General features: G+C 44.0%; 1 protein-coding gene across 2 annotated transcripts in view; it reads left to right on the forward strand.

Annotated features, from left to right (window-relative positions):
* Nucleotides 1-27398, forward strand: part of TMEM132B (transmembrane protein 132B) — a 220584-nt gene that overhangs the window by 169015 nt on the left and 24171 nt on the right. For both annotated transcript variants that reach the window (XM_072936167.1, XM_030285360.4), the window contains exon 5: nt 10727-10870. In XM_072936167.1, coding sequence (XP_072792268.1) covers nt 10727-10870 — 144 coding nt within the window. The remainder of the gene's footprint in view (nt 1-10726; nt 10871-27398) is intronic.

Raw genomic sequence — 27398 nt, forward strand, 5'->3', positions numbered from 1 at the left:
AATATAAAAGTCTTTTTTCACTTTCCTTCTGTCCTTCAGTGTCTGTTGTTGGAAAACCAAGTCAGCCACTCTTTCACATAGTTTACAAACAGCTTAAAATGTAAAAAAATTAAAGCTATTGTGGAATCCCAGCCTGGTCTGAGTTTGCTGTTGAGGTGTAAGAACAAAGGACCAGTTAAAATCCTTTATCAAGGAAATGTGCTGTGATTTTGATATTTACTTGTCTTTATAGAATAGTAAGTGGAAGACCTTTGTCTGTTTACAGAATACTTCTATTGAAAACCAATAATACTGTCACTTTCTATTCCTGAGGAACATTGATGTCATCCCCCTTGCCCCATCTCAAGCCACCTGTGAGGTGACACTGGAAGCCCCCTGGAAGTGGAACATTTTGCAATAGTTTCATATTAAGAGATATTCTGTGATTTTCCCCTTGAACTCCTGCAGCTGCCAGTGGCATTATAAACTCATATGCCATTATAAACATTAGATATGCCATTATCATTTTCCACTTAGGAAGGATGGCAAGTAATTCTCTATTTTTCCTTTCATCTGTTGCTGCATTTGGAGCCCTCTATATTTCCTTGCAGTGACTGATATTTGTTTTGCTACACAGCTGAAATCCAGGGAACCTGCCAATAAAGTCCCCATTTTCTTGTTATGAAAAAGGGCCACTTTAGCAAGAAAGGGGTGGAAATTGGTGTTTGAATTGGTCAAAACCAACACCAAGTTTGGGTGTAGCCACAGAACAGGCGTGGACCTGGCACTGGGGAATATGGAATTGTTTTCCTCGTCTGTCTCTGGCCTGGTGGGATTTCCTCTGCCTCAGTTGTTTTAGATGTAAAATGAAAATAACTAAAATAACTGTCCTGTTGTCTTTGCAGAGCTGAGAACTGGTTTGGAAGTATTGTGGAAAGACCAAATACTAGAAGCAGTGGTTTAAATAAATCATTGTATATCTAATTCATAGAACAGATTAAATAGAGATGGGGAAAGGTGAAAAAATCAGTAATTTGATGGTGAATTCACAGCAGTTTTACATTTCTGTGGATACTTGGTCTTTATTATAGTTACTACCTCCAGTCAGTCTCCTTTTTTTTTTTTTTATTTTTTTTTTTTTTTTTTACCTTCTCACAGATTCTTAACACAGTCTTGCATTTGAGGGACTATGCTCCCTAAAAGCTGATGGACTCTGGAAAAATATTGATGTTCTGACAGCAGCAGCTCAGCTTTTGAAACACAGATGATATTGTCCTAGTCTGCAGGAAATAAATACACTGTACAAGAGTTCGCTGAGAAATTCAATCATGAAAACAAAAAAGGGATTTGGTTCTGAACTTGAATAAAAAAGAGGTTGTTCTTTGTAAAAGCTGAGCAGGAAAAGAAATAATCAGACACAGGGGCATGTCAGAACAAGGTGGAACGTCACACAAGGTGAGCAGACGGACAAATTAATGTCAAGAACAAAACTCAAGCCAAGAAGAGGCAGAGGAAGGAAGTAAAAATCTTCCAGTAGTTCTTAGATCAGTCAGAAAACTGTAAAAAACTCACCTCAAATAAATAAATGTTCTGATTTGAAAAAAAATCCCCTTTTAGGTGTTTTTGGGAAAACCCCAAATTTAGGGTTTTTTATAAAAGAAAATATTCTCAAAGTTGTCTTATTTATACTTGATTTTTGTCAAGAAGCTAATTCATTTTCTCCAAACCAAAAGCATTCCCAGGCAGTGCCAACGGCAGCCAGGGGAGATCTCCTTTGGTGTTTGTTTAACAGGAGCTCAGTGTTGAAGGGGTGAAAGGCAGCACCTCATTGGAGTGGAGTGGCAGTGCAGGGGGCTCCCAAAATCTGGGAACAGAGCAGGAGGAATCTGAGTGTGGAAGGATAGAAAGGGCTGATGCTGCACTGGCTGCAGATGTGTTGGGTTTTTTTTGTTTTCCTTTTCCCTGCATCCCATATATTGGGGTCTGGGTGTGGAGGTGACCCCAAGAGTGTAAAATCCTCATTTCCCAGCCCTGCAGCCAGAGAAGGAGTCTGAATGTGCAGGATCAGCTTCTCAAGGCTGTTTCTTTTCCCTTCTCTAGAACATTCTCACTCTGCCCTGCTGAGCTCTGGCCAGCAGCTCGGCCATGGCATTCTGTCTGCCCTCAGGGCAGTGTTTGCATTTTATACCAAAAACTACCTGTGCCATGTTTACAGTAATGTGCCAATATCTGTCATTTATGTTGGACAGTGTGTCTGTCCTTAAACCAACAGAAAAGTGTCACCAGCACAGCAAGGCATGGAGGGCAAGGAGAAGGAGAAGAAGGTCAGGACATGCCCAAATCCCTCCATCTTGTCCCCTTGAACCCCATTCTAAAAACCCCAAAATTCTACTTTTTCACCCTTTGGTAATTCAGCTACCACACTACTCAAACCCTTGTGGTTTGTAATTCCTCACACAGAGTTGGCAGCTTTTTCCATGGGCTAAAATGGAAGCCAGAGGTGTTTGTGACTTGGTGCCAAGGTCTGTGAGCCCCTGCCAGGGTCTGGGGGCAGCCAGAGGGATGTGCTGGGTCCCACACCCATACAGAAGTAGGAAACTTTATTAAGTGAAGCAGACAAAAGGCGCATCAAATGTGAGTCTGTGTGATCATGCAGGGGTGTAAATTTTAACTCACGGGGTGAAGGAACCAACAGCTGTGTGTGGGTACTGACTGTTTATAGTTTTGAAAGCATGGAGGGATAGAGATTCTCTCCTCTCATTCTTGACTTTGAGTATAAAGAGACATCTGAGCCCTTTAATAGGCAATGGAGAGAGATAAATCTTCCAGAGTGTCTCTGGTGCTGTCCTGCACTTCTCAAATCCAGTTAATGTGCATCCTGCTCTGGCCAGTGTTTGGCCTGTGCTGAGGGGGAAGACATAAATCCATTTCTTCTGCCCCCCTGTCTAGTGCCTGCTGGGCAGCTGTCTCCTATCAGATCTCAGAGGATTTTGCTCAGTGCCATTGTTGCTTTCCCATGGATCTTTTCCTGCTCATAAATAGGTTTTCCTGAGCCACAGCCACTGGGAAGGGCTGAAGGGAAGGAGGCCCCGTGTCCCAAGCAGGGGGAGAAGCACGCTCCCTCCGTGCTGATGCTCCTGCAGCACGTTGGGATGGGGTGCAGACATGCTGCAATTAATTTGTGCATCTTTCTATAGCATTAAGCAGCTGTTCTTACAGAAGGACATGGATTTCTGCCCAGGTAGTGCTCGTGGAAGAAGACGAGCACACAGATTGTGGCGCTGAACTGACGTGATCCACAACCTTATGTTCCAGTGTCTGCAGCTTTGCGCTTGGCCTTTTCAAGCCACTGAGTTGCCAGCGCTCCCATTGCACCAGTGGCAGAGAATTCCCTCTAAAAACCCTCCCTCCAACCCAGTCTGACAGAAATTGTCAAGAGCAGGAAAAGAGTTAGAGAAGTGTCTGAAGGAAACTTTTCCAAATGGCTGTCCCTGATGTCGTTAAATATTATTAAGTCTGTGGGACAAACATACAGAGCCAGAAAATTGTATCTTTGACTGCTGATGGTACTCAAGTGGATCTGATAATTATGTTCCACGGCAAGACATTTCTCCTTAGACTGCTCTGTGGAGAAAGCAATGCCTTTGAGGAATGTTCAGATTAATTATTTCATGGCCATTTGAAAACAATCATTAGTGTATCAGTTTGTACACTCACTGCTCTGGAGTGGAGAACTCTGCCCATTTTGTGTCCACTTGCAGGGGGATATTGTTTGATTTCAGTCAGAGGGGAGCCACAATTTTATTAAGTCAGAACATGATTTTGTTTCTCTGGAACAAACAGGGAGAAAACAATATCTTTAAATGAACTGTGAAACTCTAAATATGCTTTAAAATGGTTCCCAGTCACCCGCTGTGGAGAAGGACTGGCTTGAGCGTGTCAGGAGAGCGTTCAGATCCTGCACAGATTTCTGAATACAGCATAAATTCCAGTGTGAATGGCTGGCAGAGTTTACCAGACTTTCAGGCTGACTTTAGGCCCTGTGTTTTTTGGCTAAAAGGGCCTGAAACACGAGTCAGGGGCTCTTGCTGCCTGTCCTCTCTGCAGACATTCAAAATCAGGTACACAATAGTTGCTCCCCAGCTCCTCCAGCCCCAGGTGTGCACTTGAGAGCGATGGTGTCACAAAGCAGGTTTGGACATGATGTGCTGAGGAGAAATAACCTGGGCCCAAGCTCAGGAAAAGGCTTTTGCTCGTGCAGAAGGCACAGTGGAATCTGCCTGACAGGTTGCAATTACTTCTGCCAAGTGCACCAGGCTGTGTTCTGAACCTTTGCTTAATGGGGGCAGATCTGCTCTGAGTTAGGAAAAAAAAGAAAAAAACCCAAACTGCCTCAGGTCACAGAAATGACAGTCTCTGTGTGTCTAATCAGGTTTCACCTTCAGCAGCAGGTTTTTCTTGTTCATCCTTCATAAACCTCAAAATGAGCTGAATTTCCTTTGTAAAAAAAACATGAAATGGAGTAAATCTCAGCTTTAGTTTCCATGAACTCCAAGACAGAGTTCCCCCTCCTGCTGGCTCTGTGTGCCAGGTACACTCTGCTAAGATCAGAGCTTCCTTCAGTGTCTCCATGGCAAAAAGACAAGTTCTGAAATGAGACTCTGCTTTGGAGTCTCTGGATCGTGCTTTTTGCCATGAAGCAAATTGTTTTTGCAGCACTGATACACATCTAGAATAATATTCAATTAGGCTAATGGCTGCTGCTTCCATTGTTCGGTGAGAAGCAGTGATTAGGAAGCTCTGAGTAAGGTTCAAGCTGCAGGAATTCCTGCTGCAAGCACCTGCACCTGCCTGTCCTTCCTCGGCTGTGCATTTCTCTCTCGGGGTTCCCAGGTCAGGGTGACCCCAAGAGAGATCAAAAAGAGCCTTTGCTTCCCTTAGCCTGAGCACAGCCAGAGGAGGAGCCTAGAATGCTTCTGACTGGGCTTTCAAGGTTGTTTATTTCTTATTTTCTATCATATTTTCTCTCTGACCTGCTGAGGTCCACCTACTACAGGAGTCATGGCAGTCTGCCTCGAGTCCTGGGCAGTGCCACATTTTATACTCAAAATTACATGTACCATGTTTGCAGTTCCTGTACCAATACCTAACATCTATGTTGGACAGTGTGCCTCTACCTTAAACCAACAGAAAAGTGTCACCAGCACAGCAAGGCATGGAGGGCAAGGAGAAGGAGAAGAAGGTCAGGACATGCCCAAATCCCTCCATCTTGTCCCCTTGAACCCCATTCTAAAAACCCCAAAATTCTACTTTTCCCTCTAGCAGGGATGAGGGAACAGCCAGCGCAGGGGAATGAATGTTGGAGGGAGTGGGAATATCTGAGAACTTGGGAAATTCCACCAGTGGCTGCGCTGAAATGATTTTTGCAGAGTAAGGAAGCAGCTGAATTCCCTTTAGTAGGAGGGAGGAAGGAAAGGAAACGAGGAAGGAAAAAAGGTCAAAGAAAATAATCTCTTTGCAAGGTTGTTTATATTTTCTAATCTTTCGTAAACACATAATCCCAGTTGTTTGTTCTTGCCTTACTGAATGGTATATCTTACCTGATAGAATTGAGGAAAATGGAGTTTTCTCACACCCAGGCTTCATTAATATGTATTGGAAACCTAAAACGGTATTCAGCCACGAGGGGGGAAAAGTACAGAATTGCTGTGGATTATAATAATTTCAGCAAAGCATCTAATTTATATATTAGGCTTGCTTAATGGATTTATATTGCCTTGCTCTTTGATCTGAAGCAAAAGGTGGTGAATAATTTATCAAATAAAAAAACCCTCCCCTAGCCCAGCCCACACGTCACAATCTGCCCTGTAATTTACATTTTTTAAGAGATGCCGTTTCCAGGCAGAAGAACTGGTTCCTAAAAGACTCCTTCTAATATTACAAATGTATTTTCGCGAGCTACACTCTGGGGAAAGAAATAATAATGAAGGAATGCAATTCCACAGACAAATGTTCCAGCTCTCTGCCTTCCTCACTAAAGACAGTCATTTCAGCTGAATGCCAAAAGGCATTTAACTGTAGCATTTGTCAGTGGAATAGGGTTGGCTTTAGGTTTCCCTCCTGATTTACTATTGAGTGTTTATTGGGTTTAGTGTAGTGTAGCATGTTTTGTTAACCTCTAGAAAAACGCAGGCAGCTGGTGCATTAATCACAGGGATGATACCTGTCAGGGGAGCCTGGGCTGCCAGGCTCTGGGGAAGGATCCTGGCTGCTCCCAGGGGCAGCAATCAGCAGGGACTGACCTGAGCCCAGCTCCTGAGGTGCTTTCTTGGGAGATGGGGAATGGATTTCTCCACGTCTTCATTTTTCAACCAAAATAGGGTGAAAGTGCTGCGTGGTGCAGGGAGCTGGGTGAGCTGCCACCATCACCTGCCTAAGGAGCATTTAGGTCTCTGTTTAGGTGGTGTTCAAAGCATAACTATTGGGAACTCCATGCCTGGAGTTGCTCAGCTGATTTGTGCCCACCCATGGGAGTGACTCTGATTTATTAAAAAATCTGGATATTGATCTAGTACCAATATCCAACTGTGAGGGACACAAACTCTCTAACAGTTTAAAGTTACAAAGTGTGTGTTTATTGTGTGTGGGACAGCTCCCAAATCCACACCACAGCTCCCAGGTGGTTACAGAGCCCTTTTATCCATTCAAGTATTGAATACCCAAAATACAAATACATATTCATCATTTTGTACATCCCATTCCTCACTTCATATGCTGATTATTTCAAAATCTATTCAGCATGAAGTTTGTCCCTTGAAATGGGTCAGTGTCCCTTTCATGGGGAGGGGTCCCAAAATGAGGAAGTCAATGAAGTCTTCCTCCTTCTGACCTTTCCACCTTTTCAATGCAAATATGACAAATGAACTCTTGGTGGAACTCCCATTCCTTGTCTTCAGTTGGTTTCAGAACAGAGGAGGCCACAATTGTCTTATGTTCCTAAAAGCTCTTTGTCAGTTTATATTCTTCATTATAAACCCAACTAACTAAACATTGTGCTGACAAGCAATCAATTATTAGTTAGCTACTAACTCTTAACTTCATCAAGGCCTACTCATTTATTTTATTTAACTCTAGTAAGGCTTATTTCTCACTAAAATCTTGGCTCCTCTAAAATCTCTAAATTCTGTAAAATTTACGTTTCGACTCCCCAGCAATCCCAGCTCCTGGTTGCATCCCCAGGTGACAGCAGTGTTTGCAGCCACAGCTCTCTCATGGCTCCTGACACATCTCCCATTCACTTTTCCGCCACCTTTGTCCAAACCCAACACTTGTCAAACATTTACTACACTGTGTGCAGCGTTTATTCATATTTAAATAAAGCCATTATCCCGGCCCTGAGTTCCAGTAGTTTTCAGCTCTTCCTCTTGAGTATTTCTCTCAGTAGTGCCATCTAATCAGCTTTAGGTTTTAATTAAACAGCTGTCATTTGCTTCCTAGTTCTGTTGCGACCTGATGTTGTATTAAATTTTAATTTAGCCTGGGCTGCATGAGAAGTAGATTCCTTCAGACAACAAAGAAATGCTATTAGCAGGTTACAGTTGTAATTAAGAAGAGCTCTGCTGAAGTGTTAATGCATTCAGGTGCAGATAGCTGCAGATAAACACACACAATAATAATAATTATTATTATTATTCAGGGATGGAACCTGTGATATGAATGTGTAGCTTCCACCCAGGATGCTGAGTTGAAGGAGTTGGTCAAGATCTGACCTCAACAAAAGAAATGGGAAAGGATTCCCAGTTTTTCCTCAGGGGTTTTGCAGTGCCCACAGCTGGAGGATGGTGCTGGTGGTCCCTGGGTGCTGGTGCTGATCTGTGCCCCGTGAAATCACACCCGATTTCCCACATAAATCAGCACAGTGTACATTGTACATCCCCTCTGCACATTGCAGATGTTGTCAGAAATCACCAGCACAGGGAGCTGAAGTTCAGCAGCAGTTTTTTTAGCAGTTCTTTTCCTGCAGGAAACTCCACCATGAAAATGCAAACCAAGCTTTACAGAATTTAGACAAAATGTTATGACTTGTTGAAGAAGCACTAAAAGGTCTGTTTATAAATCTACTGGACAGTGAATTACTTCCTATTTCTTCCTCAGAGGAAATATATTTTTGTGGTCTATAAATAGCCAGCTCTTAAGGCCTTTACACAGCCCATTATATTTGTGTAGGACTCACTGCAGGCATCAGGCAGCTGGGATATTGATTTCTCTGGTGGAAATGCTTACAGAGAAGTGCAGGGCTTGTGAGGCTGCAGCAGCTAAACAGCATGGTGGGCTCCTGTGTGTGCTGGAAGCAGGGGAAGTTCAGGACAGTTCTGGTACTTGAGCTTGTCCCATGCTCATCTTTTCTGGAAGGAATGCAAATGCCTTTATAAACTTCACCTTGTCCTTCAGTGCACCAAAGTCTGAGTGCAGCTTTGGCAGCCAAAGAGCACTTAGGCTTCAAAAGGGGCTGGAGGCTTTGCCACAGGATGGTCAACAGCCAGGTGATAGAACAAACAGCTCAGAAAACAAATGAGAAATGGATCAGGCCTGCTGAGGAGCTGGTTCCAATCCCCCAGGTGCAGAGAGCCCTTTAGTCCTGACCCGGGCGAGGTTAATCCTGACTCCCTGGTGCTTTGGATCAGGCTGTGGTGGACACAAGCTGCCTGCCTGACCTGGAGCAGTTCCCAGCTGTGCTAACAGAGAGCTGGGAAGTGGAATTTGTTGTGTGCTCATCGTTTGTGACCTTGGCCAAAATAGATTTGCCCCAGGTGCGTTGGAGAAGATCATCTATTGTTGGAGAGTGTTGGAGAATTACTCTTCATGAGCCATTTGACCCAGGACCACCAGGTCTTCATCAAATATCTGCCATTTCAGGGCTCAGTATATATGGGATGTTTGCAGTGGTGAAATCTAACTACCTCTTCTCTGACTTGTGGATGAATTACCTCCAGTTTCTCTTTGCTCTCTTATAAACCTTTTTCCATCTGAGGTGCACCTAAGTGCTGTCTTTCACCTGGCAGTGCATTTTCTCCTCAGCCTTGTTCAAATCTCAGTCTTTGTAAAGGATTTTCAGTTGTTTTTTTCACACTTCCACTTCTGTCACATACTTCTCTCTTTGCTGGTGTCCCTCTCTCCTGGCTGGCAGCTGGTTATAAATGAGCCCGTTCAGCAGAAACAAAAACTAGAGAGTCATTTACTGTGTAAAACATCTGGTTTGTGCCTCGCAGAGAACAGAACAAAGCCTGTACTTATTTCCTGAGGTGTTATTCCAAAAAGCCTCTCTGCTCAGGATGACTCTTAAATCCCATTGAGGTCTGAGCGTGGAGCTGAGCACGTCCTTTCAGCGCTGTTCTGATCAGAAACGGACTCCAGTGTGTGCTGGATGCTGTTCTGGCTGCCCATAAACCTCTCGTAGGCTCTCAGAGGTGGCTGGCACTGCTGTTATTAGTGCTGCAGCTCATTTAATTCAGGGCGCTTTTTGCACAAGGTTCCGAATATTGATTAATAATACATCTTAGTTGCAAGTATTTATTGGTCTTCTCCAGCTGTCCTTAGCTTGTGGTCAATGCCCATTATTCTCTATCAATCTAGCCAGCAGCCAGAGCAAATGATAGTGAATATATCTCCCTATGCAAGCTGCCATCAAATTTTTCACTAAAATCCATTCCTTCTTCCACCAATTCTAATAATGGAATTTAAAGTTAGATTAGTTTGAAGCAACTTTTTTATTTTTTTTTCTCCCCCAACTGGCAAGCAATTAGTTTTATGGAAGTTGAAAAATGAAAAGGGAATTGAGTCAGTGCAGTATTTCCTATCTCAGGCTTTTTGAGGGGCCCGGAATGAATCCCTGTGAAATCCCAGATCATTCCTTGCCCCACTTGTGTGTCAGCTTTTGGGCTGGCAGTCAGCACTGCTTCTGCAGAGGCTGTTCCCTCCAGCCTGGACCTGCTTATGCCAGGCAGGGGCCTCTGTAGCAACTCATTTGGAGTAATTCATCAAACTGAGACAGAGAGGAAGGCTGTGTAATGGAGTCATTAGAGTGCCAGCACTGTGAATTCATCAGGATTGCAGATAAACGTGGTTAAGCGTCTCTAGGTGGGATTTGGATGGGGAAAGACTAAAACAATTGTATGTGGATGCATAGTTTTTCTCCTAATGCATTCATGGAAATAAATGGTCGACTCACAGCAGAGTTAGCTGGAACAGGAAAGAAGAAATGCTGTTGTGATGGTGAAGAATCACCTCCCAGACCCCTGGAACTGGGTGGGAGGAGCTGCTGATGCCCTGGAGATCCTACTGGGCAGTCAGTGCTGTGTTACAGGTACCATTGCCCTCAAATGGTACTAACTTTTTAATTTTTCCCCCCGCAACTGGCAAGCAATTTTTTTTATTTTATGTTTTATGGAAGTTGAAAAATGAAAAGGGGATTGATTCAGAGCAGTATTTCCTATCTCAGGCTTTTGGAGGGGCCTGGAATGAATCCCTGTAAACGGGCTCAGAAGGAGTAAACCCATGTTTGCCAGACCCAGGGCTTGGTGTTCCTGATGCAGCTTTTCCTTAGAAAGTTGCTAAAACATTGCAAGGAGATGGAAGGGTGATGCAAGGGAGGGCCCCATCCCTCTGCCTGTCGCTGTCATGACCCCTGTGACATTCTGGTGGTGTTGTGCTGCTCTAACACTCATCCTGTGTTTGTGTGTGCACCCAGGACACAGAAATCCTCAACACAGCCATCCTCACGGGCAGGACAGTGGCTGTGCCAGTCAAGGTGGTGGCTGTGCAGGAGGACGGGGCCGTGGTCGACGTCTCGGACTCCACCGAGTGCAGATCCGCCGACGAGGACGTCGTAAAGGTGAGGAACCCACACGATTTTGTGGCTTTTATTCCTCCTCCAGCACCTCCACACTGGGCTTTTGTGGCAGGCACGTTTTTCTCTCTCTCAGGATTTTTCATAGAGGAGCACAGAGAGAAGAAAGAGAAAACAATTTCTATTTCTGCTCCTGGTTTTTCCCACGTGGAACGTGTTTGGAGAATTGTTTCCCTGGGGTGTTGCTTGGTTGGATTCTGGTGAGGATTGTTTGAGCTGATGGCCAATCCAACCTGCCTGGGGCTGGGCTCTCAGAGAGGGGCACGAGTTGTGAGTTAGATATGATAGTTACTAAAACTACAAACCTGCTTTTCTATCTCCTTTAAATAGTATATTAATGTATTATAGTTAGATAAGGTAGTGATAAGCGAGTTAGATAAGGTAGTTAGAAAAAGTAGGTTTGTAGTTTTAGTATCTCCTTTAAATAGGATATTAATGTATTATAGAATAGTTATAATAAAGAAACCATTCAGCCTTCTGAACTGGAGTCAGACATCAGCATTTCTTCCCCCTGGGTTCTCCTGATTTAAAACAGGATTTTCCATCAGACACTCCCCAGTGCTGCCCTGGGGGTGAGGAGGGAGCTCCCAGAGGTGCTGCAGGGCCCTGTGGCTGCTCAGACTGCCCAGGTGTTCCAGTGCTGACGTGGCTGATGGATCCCCTGGAGGGGTCCCTGTTCCTCTGGGGCTGTTCCCTGTCCATCGTTCCACAGCAATAATGCAGAATATTGGCACAGGGGGCAGGAAGTTTCCTTCATGCTCTGGCTGCATCGCCAGCCAAGAGTTTCTTACAATGAACTTAGAATATTTCTTATAATGAACTTATATTCTTATAATCCTGAACTGTACCAACACCTGGGGGAAAGTAACACAAATAGGAAATAACAACCGTATTGCAAAAAAGTCGTAAAATGAGAGCTGTGAGCTTTTAAACAATGTTGTGCTGTGTTTTAGTGGTTTTTTTTTAATATTATGTTTAAGTGGTTCTGTGTCCCTGACATTGTGATGAAAATTGTGTTGTTGTGACTTTATCAAGACTCTGCCTGCCTGACTTCTGACACCATTGCATTGCTTCCAGCTTTTAGCTCATTATTATTATTATTATTATTACTTTTAGACATGAAAGAGGTGCTTTTGAATATCTTAAATAGATTATTTTGTTTTATTATGTGGTTTGGGGGTATTCTTGTTTCAGATGAACTTAAAAATGGATTACAGAGAATTCTGTATGGGGTGGGGTTTTTTGGTATTATTTATGGGTTCCATATGTTCCCTTAGGTATCAGGAAAAGATAACGATCCCATTTTCTTTTTCTGGAAACCAAATTTCTTTGAAGGTCCTTACCAGAGGAACATGGATGAATATCTTTGTTTATGACTAAATTAATTGTCAAAGGAAAAGACTGCCTTGCTAAATGTTGCTATTCTTTATCTTTTTTTCTCTGCGTAGCATACAGCTATTATCTGATTAGTGACTATTATTTATCAGTTGATAAACATGAACAATGAATTGTAGATTATAAACTCAAGCATCGAGTTGTACATCACCAACATATTGCTGGGACTGTCTTGTTTTTGCACTTCAGAACAACAGATCCAAAAGATGCTGTGTGGGGACTTTTATTTTTATTAATTGAGTTTCTAGGACTTGCTGTCCTTTGAGAATACTGGACTGAACCAGACAGGATTTACAATCGTTTGAGTTTTTTGGGGGTTTTTTTTGGTAGTGACTTGATGTAAGTCAGGGCTTCATTTGCCTGCTTTAGGAAATGATTTGGGTCTCAAATCACTGCCAGTAGGCAATGCTCCTGGGACCCTCTCCCAGACCTGGTACCCGTCTCTCAAATATTTGGACACAGTGAACAAACCCAGGAAGTCTGAATGTGGTCTTTGTTGAGTTGATATTGCCTCATCCTGGTGGTAGAAGCGGGGAGTAATGTTATTTTTGTGAAAATTGCAGCATACTTGCATGATTTCAGTCACCAATTACTGAGACCAAATGCTGTTCAGGCATAATTTTTTAACTGCAAATATATGTATTGGTTGCAAGATTGAATCCATAACAATTAATTAGCTGAGTTAAAATTTAGTACAATGTTTATGTGCCTATATTTTTTCAGAAAAATGCATATTCTATTTACAAGCCCCTTTGGTAAAGTCAATATTGACTTTGCTTCTGAATTTCTGTTGCCTTTTCCATATAGGTTGTAGTGCTAAACCCTCTAATGAGAGTTGCCAGGCATTTTGGATCTAATTGCCTTATCTTAAGCTTCTTTTCACTGTTAATTCTGCCTTTATTGTTTCTTTGATGCTGGAGACGTATTCCTATTATTTTGTGCAGAATAGAGTGTTGCATTCTTAACCTTTTATTTCTGTTTAATAGCTAATGATTTAATAGCCAATTAATGAGATAATTCTTTGATCACTGCTCTAACATCATTATTTTCAGTTAAGACATTTAATTGAAGCCAGATTAAATAAAAACAGGCTTCCACCCAGACTCTTATGTATTTATACAAAATGTGTTTCTCTGGGCAGTGACCTGATGCTGCTCAGAGATGAGCAAAGAGATAAGAGATGAACAAGAGATTTATTTGTGTGCCAGAGCTGGGACTCTTCCCTGTTCTCAGCCATTTAACAGTTTAACAGCTTCCCAAGGAGAGAATATTTCAGCCCCTTTTTCCAAAGCCTACCTAATTAGTGGTAAATATAATAATTAAATATAATAAAACACACCCAGGGTTTTTTGACCTTGCAGTTTTAGCATATGATCCTCAAAGGAATCTGACAGGTGAACTTGATTTAGTTCATCCCAATCCCTGTTTCCTAGATTTGGACATAGGTCCTAATACTGATCAAATGGAAATTGGAACGGGCTGCCCTCTAAAATATTTGGATGGAAACATTCCTGTAAGTCAGTGAAAGCCTTCTGCTTATTCCATTATTTAAAAGGAACGTTTAATGCTGTTGGCATTTGAGGGAAAAGATTGGCTTTATGATTAAGGCACTGAAATGCTTCTCAGCATTAATTTCCATATCTCTTGCTGATTTTCTGTGTGACTGTGGGTAAATCACTCATTCCCCTTGGAATCTTGCTTCCTTACCTGCTAACAAGGAGAGAAATTCATCCTTCTCCCCTCCTCCACCTGCATTATTTGGTTTCTGAAGCTTCTGTTGACTCTGAATGACCAAAATCCTCATCTTCACCTCATTCACCTCAGTGGTCTTCTGCAGGGACTCCTCTCTTCCAGGACCTCTGTCCCCGTGTCCTGCTTTTCCTGCCAACCCTAAATAAAACCTGAAAAGAAAGAAATGGTGGAAGCTTGGCAGAAGTTGATTACAGAAGGTTTATTGCAGAAGGAAATGGGCCCTGAGGGGCTTTGGCATGGCCAGCCTTTAGTTAGGAGCTGCAGGCGAGGTTCATGCCCCCCATTGGAAAATGCCTTTTACGAGCCTGGGCTGCAGCAATTCCACGTGAAGGGAAATTCTGAAGACTATGGAGTCTCAGGGTGGTTGTAAACATCACCATCAGCATCAAATGAAGAAATTCTAATGAGGACACCTTCTTAGCCCAAATGTTTATCTCAGTAGTGCTCAACTGCAAGTGAGACAGCTGCCCAATTAATTCATCCTTCGATTAGTCATAACTCCATGTCCTTTGCAAGTTACACAGAAAGTGACTGATTGTTCCAATTAATCTCTGCAGTCACTCAATGCCTTACTCCATTAGGACTAATTTAGCCTATTTTTTTTTTTTATTTTGTAGGAGAAAAGGCTCTCAGTAGACCAGCAGGGAGTCAGGGGCCTCCCCCTGCCCATTTCTGCCCACACACGAATCAGTAGGAACAGGTTCCCCGTGGCCAGCACAGGCACACAGAACAATGGTGTTCAATAACACCCCGTCAGCTCCATCTGGGCCAAAATGTGCCTTCCTTGTTATCTTGCTAGAGGAAAGCTCTTCAATGAATTATTTTCCACCTTTTCATAATTTCCTGTCTAATTATAATGAAAGTCAAATTCAAACCGTTCCTGCCCTCTACTTTTCGAACACAAACCTTATCTTGAACTCTCCATAATTAATGGTAAAACAATAGAAGACCTAATTTTCCTGGCAGCAGCCAGCCAGGCTTTATCTAATATGCAGAAAAAAACAGTGTAACAAAGGCAGGAGAGGTAATAGCTGAAATAGATTAAATCTGAGGAGAGTTCTTCCCTCTTCCAGACAAAGCAGATGAATGACTGAGGACCTTATCCAACAGCCCTGGGCACGGAGATCTTCAACTCTAGCACAAAAACTGCAACAGGGATCCATGGGCATAAAACAGACAGGGAAATGGAGGGACACTGAGCTTCTCCAATGTAGATGACACTGAATTTTTGAGAACAATTCCTTGCTGCAGACTCATGGCAAATTATTGGGACAATTTACAGAAAGAAGCGCCTGCCTGGAGTTGTTAACTACAACTATTTATGCAGCAGCTCTGAAAACAAAGCCAGAGCTTGTAATTTGCAACTTCTGCAGCTGCTTTGCCATTAAAGTATGTGATCAAGAATGCAATGGACTTGTACATAAAGCAGAGCCAATCTTGTTCCTCCATCTATCATATTTTTGAGTACCTATCACTGTATTACCTAACAGCTTTATTTTGTGGTCACTCGTGCAGAAATTACCCTCCTCCAGGAGGCCAAACTCTTCCTGGAAGCAGTGAAAATCCTCTCTGCTTGTTTATATGATGGATTTACTTTGGTGCCACTTGGCTCGTCGCACTGTGAATTTTGAGCTAGATCTTATTTTCTAAGTGATCTTTTTCTTCAGGGGAATGAGTGGCTGAGGATTGGCAGCCCTGCAGACATGACAGGGGCCAGGCTGGGGCTGTGTGCTGAAAAAGCTTTGGAAGTGTGAGTGGTTAATTTGCTGAGTCCTTCTCCCTGCCCATCCTGTCCTTTTAATCTCACCTGCTCAGTGGCAGTGAGGTCAGTGCCAGCTCTGTGCCCAGCTGTCCCCAGGAGCTGGCAGGGCACAGCTCAGCTCCTGAAATAATGACACCCTCCAGCTGAGCAGGAGGATTGCTGGGAGCTGAGGAGTCTTTTGGGGACTGAGGAGTTCTGGTTTTGCTGCTGTCTCTGTCTCAGCAGTGCCAGGGACACTCCTGTCCCAGGAGGATTTATTGGAAAGAAAAAGTTGTCTCATTAAACATCTTGCCTTTTGTATCTGTAGAGAGATATGCCTAAGTTAGGGCAATAATGAATTATCATCGAGCTGTTTGCAATTTATCAAACTTATAAATTAGAGCTTCTTACAATTTCTGGGTATTTTGGAGAAAAAGCCCATTCTCTTTGTCCCCGTACAGAGTTCATCTTTATGAGTCATTAGGGGTGGGCAGGAGAGCACATCAGATCTCTCTACAATATATCTGCTGCTGAATTAAGGATTTTGCTCTTTGTTGAAATATCAGAGGTTCTGACATCCAGGTCACCAGATTCTGCTAATTAGTTTTTTAGCTTGTCAAAGTATGATCAGAAGAGAGGACCACAGCCACTTACTGCATATTAGAGATTTAGATTAAAATCTTGTTACAACAGGTGGGAATCTATATTGTTTTAGGATTGTGCCAAGCTGAAACTTTGTGTTTGGAGTTCTATTTGCACACAAACCAGCTCCATGTATGGCAATAACGATGCCAACGAGGCAGCACAAAATCACATATTGAGGCATTAATATTCTGTATACAGCACACATTGTACACAGTTTATAGCAAAATATATGTGTGTGCCTTCCTGAAGCTATATTTGAACACACACAGTCTTCAAAGCCAGCTTGAGAAAACAGTGTTTTGTCTGGGAGAAGGATTCGTTCAGAGCAGACCACACCGACATGTGCAATTACACAGATTTCGGCAGAGATGCTTATGGTGTCTTCCAAGGCAGCAGCTGCTACTTCAGAGGAAGAAAACAATTCTATGGCTTAGCATTTGGCTGCTGGGAGAGCAGAAATGCAAAGGGCACAGATCCCAGTCCTGGGAAACAATCATTACCCAAACCATGGCATTGCTTAGGATAAACTCTGAATATTTTATACTAAGAAATGCACGAGTAAAGAAATAACTCAGTCAACGCTCAACAAAGGCAGCAAGAAGTAGCTGTTGTTGGGAGAAAATAATAAAGTTTTACAGGTTTTTTCTCCAGATTCTGTAGGACATAAACTCTACTTTGTAAACTTCATCCTAGCTGGCCATTTAAATATTCTAATTGCAGCTATGTGAACCTCATGATTCCGAGGCTTTTAGACCTCTTGAACTATCATTCTGGCTGGGCAAATTAATTCAGATTCCCGTTGTCATCATAAGCCCTGGGGCCAGGCTGTGCTCTGAGCTGAAGTCAGGCAGTGTGTGACAGGCACGGGAGGGACAGGGGCACTGCAGAGGGCACAGTGTGCTGGTGGGAGAGTTAAAGCAGCCCTTAGCTGTCAGCTCTGGGTGACAAAGCCCTTCCCTCTGCCCTCCTGATGTGGGGCTGGGCAGCACAGGGGTGCAGAGCATCCCATCCTGAGCCAGAGCAGGGCTTGGGCAGCACCCACCTGGGTGAAAATGCAAAAATGCACCCACCCCCAGTGCTTTCCTTCCTTTTCCAGGTGAAAATGCACCCACCCCCAGGTGTCTTCCTTTCCAGACAACTTGGTGCTGAGGTGTTGCAGTACAAACAGACAGGACTCAGTTTCTTCAAGCAGGAAAGCTGATGCTTTATTCACAAAGCATTATTATATACTTTATAATATATATTACAAAGGATATAATATATATTTCGATATCCTTTATTACATATTAAAATAATCTATATATAATATAGATTACAATATCCTTTATTCTTGTTTATAGGAAATATCAGAAGGCACCATGTTAAATCTAATTGGTTAAAAATACACTGAAACTCAGTTTACTCACCGGTAAAGGGCCTGTGTGTACATCCATCAAATCTCTCTATTTTTGGTTAGTTTACGTATTTTCTTCACGGATTCTCATGGGAGAAATATTTTGTTATTACAGGTGCAACCTGTTTTTCTCTACAAGAATAGATTGTTATGCAAACTGACTGTCATTCCTCTGAATTTTTCACATAGGAACTTACAAGCTAGCTGCTAGCTTAGCCCGAGTAGCAGGGCCTGAACCTTATTTTATAAAACCTTTCTTTTATGCTATCCCTACCTGTCTGCAACTCTGAGGCAGCTCAGCAGTGATTTGCACTGGCAGCAGCCAAAGCTTTGCGTTGCTCCGTGGGTCACAGTTGGGTTTTGAAGGCTGCCTGGGTGTTTATTTTTGTGCTTTAGCTCACCCACACCTGGGTTCTAGTAACGTGTTCTGAGATGCTCTCCCTGGAGATCCAGAATTGGAGTTGGGGATGGAGATGAGGAGGCTGACATGGCACCATCAGTTTGGAGTACAGTTAATTTATTTGACAGAGGAAGCACCTATTGCTGACAGTAACCAGCTCCCTTTCTCCTCTGTGGGCAAAGGCAGGCTGTTTCTTGCTAGGTTTTTAGTTATTGCTGATTTTTCATTCTCATTATGTGGAACTGGAATTCAGAGTGAAAACTAGTTTGGTGTTCTTCACAGGATCAGGAACAGGAGGAGAATTATCAGGTTGGACTGGGATTCTGAGGGGAATGGGAAAACCCAGCCTCAAAGAATAGTACTTAATGCTGGGTTATTGAGTCAGACAACTCACTAAATGAGGATGAAAGAACAAAATGAAGTTATAAATGGATTTCTTTTTCCATTTGCCTGAGGTTGCACTGGGGTGTGGTTTTTCTCTTCTTCCAATTAATTGCACACTCTGGAGGGGCATCCCTCAGCTTCAGTTTGAGCAGGGGCTTCAATGGTTAACTAAATGTCAGGATTTACCATTTTGTTTTGTGTTGTCAATTATTAAGGTCTGACATATACTCATGGCACTATACCAAGACATTTACTCCCACATCAAGACTTCTTGAATTGATAGAGTTATTTTTGTGAGTCAAGCCAGGCTGTTGGAGAATGGTCCAGGTATATATTTTAAAATATTGAAAGTGTTAAGTGGCAATTAAACTTTAAAGTTTGCATGTGTTCAGCAAGAAATTGAGGGGCAGATTTGGAACTCTGTGACGCCTGGCTGGGGAATTAAGCAGCTTTCCACTGAATTCACTGTGAAAATGAATCACTTTTTGTTAATATTAAGATGTTGAGTTTTACTCCTTTGATGAATTCCTCCTGAGGAAAAGCACTGGAAGTGCTCCATGGTTCCAGAACAAATAGACATTGTGCTTGTGTTCAGTGAGAGCAGTCAGCTCCCAGAACAGCCCCTGGAACAGCAGCAGCCTCAGTCCCCCTGGTGCTCCAGGCACTGCTCAGCACTCTGCTCTGACATCTGCTCCAGCTCCGCTCGCAACAGAATGGCAAAAACTTGGTTTCATTTAAAAATATGGAAGTTTAGACTCAAACCCAAACATATGGTACAAAACCAGAGCCTGGCAACAAAGGGGGAGGCAAAAAGTGTTGGTGCATCCAAGGCCATAGGTGTGGATGTGGATGGAGCCTGCTGGGCTGCAGGATGAGATCTGAGATCTCCCTCCCAAATCCCTTGTGAGCCAGAGGGGACAATGAGCAGAGGGGCCTGAACTGGGGCAAGTGTCAGCAAGAGGCTGTGAAATGAACATTTTCCTTCTTGGCACGGGTCTGGGCATTTGTGGCAGTCCAGGGCTTCCCTCTGGCTGCCCTGGCAGGTCTGGCACCCTGGCAGGGGTCAGGAACCCCCCTGGACAGAGCCCCCAGAGACACTGGCTGTGATCTCTGTCCATGGAAAAGAGTTTTCAATCTTACAGGGTGAATTACCAGCTCTGAGTGTTTGATATCAGTAATAATTAAGTGTGGCAAGGGTGAAAAAGTAAAATTTTAGGATTCTAGATGAGGGGTCCAAAGGGGACAAGATGGAGGAAATTGGGTGTGCCTTGTCCTTTTTCTCCTTCTTCATGCCCTCCATGTCTCACTGTGGTGTTGGCATTTTTCTGTTGGTTCAGGCTGGGGACACACTGTCCAACGTAGGTGACAGATATTGGCACGTTATTGTAAATCCAGCACAGGGAGTTTGTGGTATTTAATGTTTGTACCATCCCACTGAGGGCAGAGCCCCACACGCTGCCCTGCAGGACAGAGCTGCGGCAGGGCAGCAGAACATGTTAGAGATAAACAGAATAAACAACCTTGAAACCAGCACAGACCAATTATGGCTTCTGCTTTGGCAGGGGGGCTGACAAAAACTTTCCACGATCTCAGAACCATCTCAATAGCACAGATTCCGACAGGCGTTGATTTGATGGATTATTCACAGAGTGGCTGTGGTGTGCTCAGCCCTGCAGCGTGCCAGGGCTGCGCAGGCAGTGCCCGCCCTGCAGCTCTGCCCTGCAGCTGCACGGGAGCCCCAGGGGCTGGCTGCAGCACAGGCACCAGCGAGCTCAGCCTGGGCTCAGCTCCTGGTGCAAACACCAGGGGATGGATGAGATTGCAGGGCTGCCAGCAAGGGCACTCCTTTGTGTGACAGCATTGTCACAGAGGAGGAGTTCCTAGCAGGAAATGCTGGCTCCTATTTATATTGTTTATTAATTTGCTCTTTTCCAATTGCTGCTTCTGAGATTATTGTTAGGATTTAATTTGCAATCCCCCTCCGGTGGCTCCCGGGTTTCCTTCTGGAAACATAAGAGGAAATCCTTAAGACACACAGTTCTTCCTTAGACCTCTTACAATCAGCATTATGCACTGCAGAGCCAAATTAATGTATGCCCTTCCTTATTGTTTCCCTTCTTAATTCATTTCTTTCCATAAAGGCTCAGCAAGCACCAATTTTCCAAGTGAGTTTTTAATCGCCTGAGCTCAGCGTGATTACTGTCTCACAATCTAGTTGCCATTTGATGCAATCAGTATTTCAGAATACAATAATCTTTTTTTTTTTTTTTCTTCTCAAAATGGAATATTACATGGTCAGCTGATAACACTTGGCTTCAAAGAAACATGAAATACTGGCAGTGCTGTGTGAGAGAACACAACCTGGGATTGCGAGGTCTTCCCCAGCCAAGTGCATGGAGGTGGTGTGAAACACTTTTGGGAGATGGGGCACAAAGAAATTTGTTATTCCAGTGCAAGGAGCACAGGCTGGGGAGGCAGAGAGGGAAGGAAGGGGAAGATGGGAACGCGGCGTGCTGAAGTATTTCTTACTGCTGGGATGTTTGCTTTGAAAGGGCCTTTCAAGAGCACATGTTGCCAGGGGAGATTGTCTCTCCACATCTTTTATTGCCACCCCACAAGTAAAAGATTTCAAAACACCCGTACTGGAAATCTGCAGATTTCAACAGTTCCTGCCACAGAGAAGCTGGAGACTTTCAGATTTCCCCAACCTGCAGTGAGTTTAGCATGAGAGATTATGAGAGTGAAATGAGGAAATCCTTCCTTGGACTAAATGCTTCACTGCTGTGTTTTTAAGCACGTTTTGTGCGCTATAAATGCCAAGGAAATGCTTTCAAAATTGCTAAGTGGAGATCAGGATCTGAGGACAAAAAGCAGAGGCAAAGTGACACTGAAGGAAAGAAAGGGCAGCCTCTGACGCAGTTCAAAATTAAGAGTTTGTGGCACAGATCGAAATTAAGAGTTTGTGGCACAGTTAGAAATTGTATTCAGGTGTGATGGGGAGCACTGGGCTGTCTGGGTGTGAAGCAGTACAGGTTTATAGCGTGAGGTTTAGGCCACCGTGAGACAAAGACAAACAATGTTAGCTTGCCAATGAGAGTGCCTTTATAAGCTGTAAACTACATGGAAGTGTATAAAAACTGCCATCTTCTCTGGAATAAAGGGAGAACGTTGCATTAACCATATTGGTTGGATGTGCGTTCTGTCCTGTCCAGCTGTCCCGATTTATGAGGTCCCTGGTCAGGGTGGGGATGTTGCCCAGCTCTGCTGTGGCTGCCACACCGCTGGAATTGTTGGGTCCCAGCCCGTTTGCTGTTTGCAGTGCTGTTGGCGGGTTTGAAATCTCGCAGACAGCCATTTGCTGAGACCTTCTGTTCCCCACAAACTTGACAGTGTGGCTTGTTTCATTGCCTTATGTTATTATTGATATTTTCATCTTGTGTAACCAGTTCTGCTGAGGAAAAATCCATTCTTGCCAACTTTGATCCCCATAATTCTTGTAAGAAGATGCCTCCAAGCTCTGGCCCATTTGAGGAATGCACAGATGGTTTTGTACAGGAGTGTGGCTCCTCTGAGAAGGCTGCTGACCTTGTGTGAGTCAGGGATCCTGTTCTGTCAGACTGAAGAGATCCTGAAAGGAGCTGCTGCTGCCTGTCTTTCAAATAATTCTTTCTCTGTCTGTCCCTGGGAGCTCAGGAAGAGCTGCAGCAAGTTCAGGGAAAAGCCTGCGGTACCTGAAAATGAAGGTGATTCTAAATAAAGAAGGCTGGGATGAGACTGACAGGCAAGAAGAGAAATAAGGAAAAGAAACCAGAAGGTATCCTGAAAAGCAGGGATGTCACTGGAGCAGCTCATCCCTTCCCAGAGTGTTGGTGCAGCCTTTCCTAAGCTCTGGGCTGTAGCTGCAGGCACTGTGCATGTGCTGCTCTCCAAGGAGCAGGAGATACCCAGGGGTACAATCTGTCACAACTGGGGTGGATTTTCACCTGGTAAGAAATGGACCCTTTGCACCAAATCCTTTCCACGGCCCCTGGGAGCTCCTTTCAGGTGTGTGAGGTGCACCCTCAAAGTGCCTGTGTGCTTTCCAGCCAGCAGCACGGGAGCACAGAAGTGACTTCTGGTTATCCTGGTCTGAATAAAATATTTTCTGCATAATCCCCTTGAACTGCAGCATGTAGACAGAGATGAAGGGCAGCATGGATGGGCATTGGAAGGCAGAATGGCCACAAATGCTGAATCAGGAGTTCACTGAGGACTGGTGACCTTCAGCAGCTGCAGGGGCTGCAGGGAAGGCAGCAACGTGGTGACAAACAAACTTCTCACTGCCACAAAGAAATGTCCTCTCTCAAGTGAAATCAACGGGGCTGCATCTCTGACCTGCATAAAATGTGGGACTTTAAGAGAGTTATTTCTGAGAGCTGATAGCTCTGGTCACCACAAACTGACTTCAGAGCCCCCTGCTGCAGGGGTGTTGTGCCATAAGGATGAGATCGCTGGCAGCAGAGAGAATTTCCTTAAAACTCAGGAGCCCTCCTTGAAATCCTGGCAAGAATATGAAATTGTCTCAGAATAAGGTGAATGGACAGAAAAAAATGTAAGGGTTTTGGCAGTAAGCGTGGTTAAAACCCCAAACAGAACTTCACCAAACCCTCCTTTGCCACAGGAGTGGGTGGGAGATGAAGGCAAGAAACTAGTTAAGTATGAAAATACTTCAAATGAAGGATGAAATAGGAAGTGAAGCTGCAGAGGAGGAGATGACAGCTGTCCTGCCACAGCCTCCAAAGTGCACCTGCAGCACAAACATTGGGAAAAAATCCCTGTGATGTCAGCTGAGAAGCCACTATTAAGAACAACTTAAAAGAGCATGAGCCTCTTATAGAAAATAAAGACAAAATCTATTCAACCTTCAGTGCTGATTGCACAGAGTATAAAAGCACAGTGCTGAGAACATCCACAGCTCGTGGGAGGGGTGTGGGGCTGGCTGGATGGATTTGGACAGCAAGGTGCAGGGAAAGGTGTCACCCTTGGCAAGGCCATTTCCCCAGCGCTGGGCAGGACACCCCAAGGGCAGCACAGCAGCTCCAGCCTGTCAGTGCAGGAGGAAATAGAGGTGGGAGGTGTCAGGGGATGTCAGATCCCCTCACTCCTGCAGCCACTGGGGCTGGAGACACAGCAGCAGTGCCAGAACGTTCAGTGCAGCTCATTCACTGCCAGGCATTGGTATTACAGTTGCACCAGGCATTTGTAATTATGTCTGTATAATGACATTCCTAATTATAAATATACGTAATTATAAATAATTGTTTGTAATTACGAAGCTGCTGTGCCCCGCAGAGGCCGGGGCGTGCTCCTTTCACCCTTGCTGGAGTTTGGCTTTACTGACACCATGGAAGGGGAGGAACAGAGGGAGCAGAGCAGAGGTCACCCTGAGCTTTCTCCTGTCCCTGCAGGATTTGTTCTGCTCCATTCTCTCTCCTTCCTGCACCAGAGGACAGTTCTCTCCTGCTCCAGGTGCAGAGCACAAAGGCAGCTGCTGGTGTGAGCAGCAGATTTTCAGTGTTTTTTGATACACAGGGACTTTTCCTTTCCAGTCCCCTGTGTTTCCCTGAGGAATATTCCCTGGCCTGGCAGTCAGAGGGAAATTCCAGAGCCCTTTTCTGACCAGGGAGCCTCTCCTAATGCTGATCCTCTGTGCCATCCTGGATTAGATGAACAAGGCAGTCCAGTACAGTCCATTCTCAGAAGACCAGAGGACAAAAGTAATTTTTTAGGTAAAGGCTCTTGACATTCTCTCCAAATAATTCTATTGAAGCACTTAGCTGAATGAATGCAGTTTAAGGACTGCTTTTCTTGGCTGTGTTGTCTGTCTAAAGTCCCTGTTTTACTAATTAATGAATTATTTGTTGCTCAGAGCCTAAAAACTAACTGGGAAGACTTATGAATGTTGATGCAGCACTGTCTAGGCATAGGACCAGAGCTATCTTTACAAAACAAAAGTGTGCTGTTGTGTATTTAAGAGCTTTCTGGGGATTTCTTCTGGTTTTCTGTTGATCCTTTGGGATAAGGATGGTGTATCCTTTCGTTACTGGGAGAAGATTAAAGGCTAGATTAGTGTGGCAAATATTCATGACTTAAGACATTCCTCTTAATACTGTTAAGCTCCCAAGCTTTACAGCCTGTCTGTCTGCTCCTGGGGCTTTGCAGTGTTCTGTGGCATCCCTGGGGAAGGGATGCTCTGTCCCATGGCAGGAGGAGCAGCCCTTGGGGCTCCTTTTCCTTGAGTGATGCCTGGAGAGGCTCCCTGGAGCAGAGGCTGGACAGAGTTAAATTAATAAAGCAGGGATTTATTCAAAGGCCTTCAAAGGATGCACCTTGGGCAGCACCAGAGCCCAGCTGTGGCTCCACCCAGGATGGATGGCATGTCACGAGTTTTCACACTTTTATAAGTTTTGGTCCATTTCCATATTGGGGTTCATTGTCCAATTCCAGCTCCAGGTTGTGCAGTCCCACCCTCCCAGTTTGCTCTCCTCAATTCTCTGTTGTTTTACACTTTTGGGCTGAAGCTGCAGCGGTGTCCTTGGTTCTGGGCTGGAAAAGGATTGTCTTCCTCGTTCTGACCTTTCTACCTTTTCAATGCAAAAATGACAAATGAACTCTTGGTAGAACTCCCATTCCTTGTCTTCAGTTGGTTTCAGAGCAGAGGAGGCCCACAATTGTCTTATGTTCCTAAAAGCTCTTTGTCAGTTTATATTATATATAAACTATATTTATATTATATATAAATTATATTATATATGATATATATATTTATATAATATATAAAATAATATTTTATTATTATATTATAAACCCAGCTAACTAAACATTGTGCTGGCAAACAATCCATTATTAGTTAACTACTAACTCTTAACTTCATCAAGGCCTACTCATTTGTTTTAATTAACTCTAGTAAGGCTCATCTCTAACTAAATTCTTAGCTCCTCTAAAATCTCTAAATTCCTTAAAATTTACATTTTAATGGAATATCTGCATTCCGCAGGATGCTGAGAAGGCAGCAGGCACAGAAGGGTGTTGGCTTCAGCAGCCACAGCTGATCTGCTGAGTTTTCTTAAACACAGTCTTCAGAAACCTCTGTTCCCCCCTGTTAAAATTTAGTTGGGAAACTTGAAGGACGTGCAACACATGAAATGGAATGAATATGCATGTAATTGTTTCTTTTTCTTTAATTTCATGGAGACTTAGATCTTAAATTTCAGTCACAGGGATTAGAGCCATGAATCATGAGCACTAAGTTTACTTAGTGCTCAGAAGATTACTTTTAAAGCCCATTATTTTGCAAAGAACGTTACATCTGATGCTGCCTGAGTATTTTCCCCTCTTACTTTTCTCTCCAATCTGCAAATTATTCTGTCAGTTTATAACCCCATTCGTGTGAGCAATTCAACTGGGGGAAAACAGAGAGGGGGGAACCCACCTTAGCTTATAGCTCCAACATATGTGTTATTTTCACCTAATTAACAGCTTTTACAGAGCGGTTCCGTGTTTGCAATTAGATGGGTGCAAGAAGGAGCTGGTACCATCTGCTGGGGTTTCACCACAGAAACAGCTCTTGAGCCCTTCTGGGATAGCAGCTGATGAATATGAAAAATGTGGATGTTTACATCAACTAACAAGTGCTGGTAATGCACAAGTGGAAGGATCAAATATTTAAGCAAATCCACCTCAGAGGAGAGCGTGTGCTCGGAATTTGTGCTGATCCTTTATGTCAGTGCTGGGAATGAAGATGTGTGTGGAGGGGAGCAGGCCTGGCTGGGAAGGATGCTGGCCCAGGAGAGGCACAAGGTGGTGGCAAGGGCAGCAGGAGCCAGGCTGGCTTGCAGGTGAGATTGCTCTAAAGAAACAGAAACTCACGGGGCTAGAGTGGCACTGACAGGATTTTGATCACAAATGCATAAGGAAGAAAGGAGATCCTGCTCTTAGCTCTGCTCCGTGTGTTCTCATTATCAGCAAAAGGAGTGATTCAGTGGGGGGGGAAAAAAGTATTCCTGAAGCTTTCCCTAAACACAAACTGTGCTGGGACTGAAATCAGCTTGAACTTGCTTCATGTGCACCTGGCAGTGGGACTGCTGCTCCATCAGGGGATGACTGCAGTTGGTCCAAACGACTTGAAGTGTGACACAGCAGAGAGCTTGAGCCTCCAGAACCACACTGCCTACCAGTCTTAGTTCCAAGCTTGTGTCACAGTTGGCTGTCACTGCTTTACAATAGACAGTGAAGTCCTCACAGCCTTGAAAACTCCTGGTCTGGGGCCAGTAAAGCAGGGGAAAGTCTCTCATTTACTTCAGCAAGGGCTGGATCCAATTTCAGAGGCAGGCTGTGTCCCCTCCCTGTGCCATCCCGTTCTCTGTCACACACAAAGCCCCGTCTGCTTCCCCACCCCACTGCAGGGATGCTGTGCTCAGAGCAGCAACACAGACACCTCTGGCGTTTAGTTCTTGGTATTCAGCAGCATTTATTTTCCTGTAGGGGAGGTGACATTCCTGGGGGCCAACCACTGCCTGTCCCAGATACCCTGAGCAAAGGCATCTTCTCTCTTCTCTTCTCTTCTCTTCTCTTCTCTTCTCTTCTCTTCTCTTCTCTTCTCTTCTCTTCTCTTCTCTTCTCTTCTCTTCTCTTCTCTTCTCTTCTCTTCTCTTCTCTTCTCTTCTCTTCTCTTCTCTTCTCTTCTCTTCTCTTCTCTCTTCTCTCTTCTCTCTTCTCTCTTCTCTCTTCTCTCTTCTCTCTTCTCTCTTCTCTCTTCTCTCTT

The sequence above is a fragment of the Taeniopygia guttata genome, chromosome 15, assembly GCF_048771995.1.
Source record: "Taeniopygia guttata chromosome 15, bTaeGut7.mat, whole genome shotgun sequence".
Classification (NCBI taxonomy): domain Eukaryota; kingdom Metazoa; phylum Chordata; class Aves; order Passeriformes; family Estrildidae; genus Taeniopygia; species Taeniopygia guttata.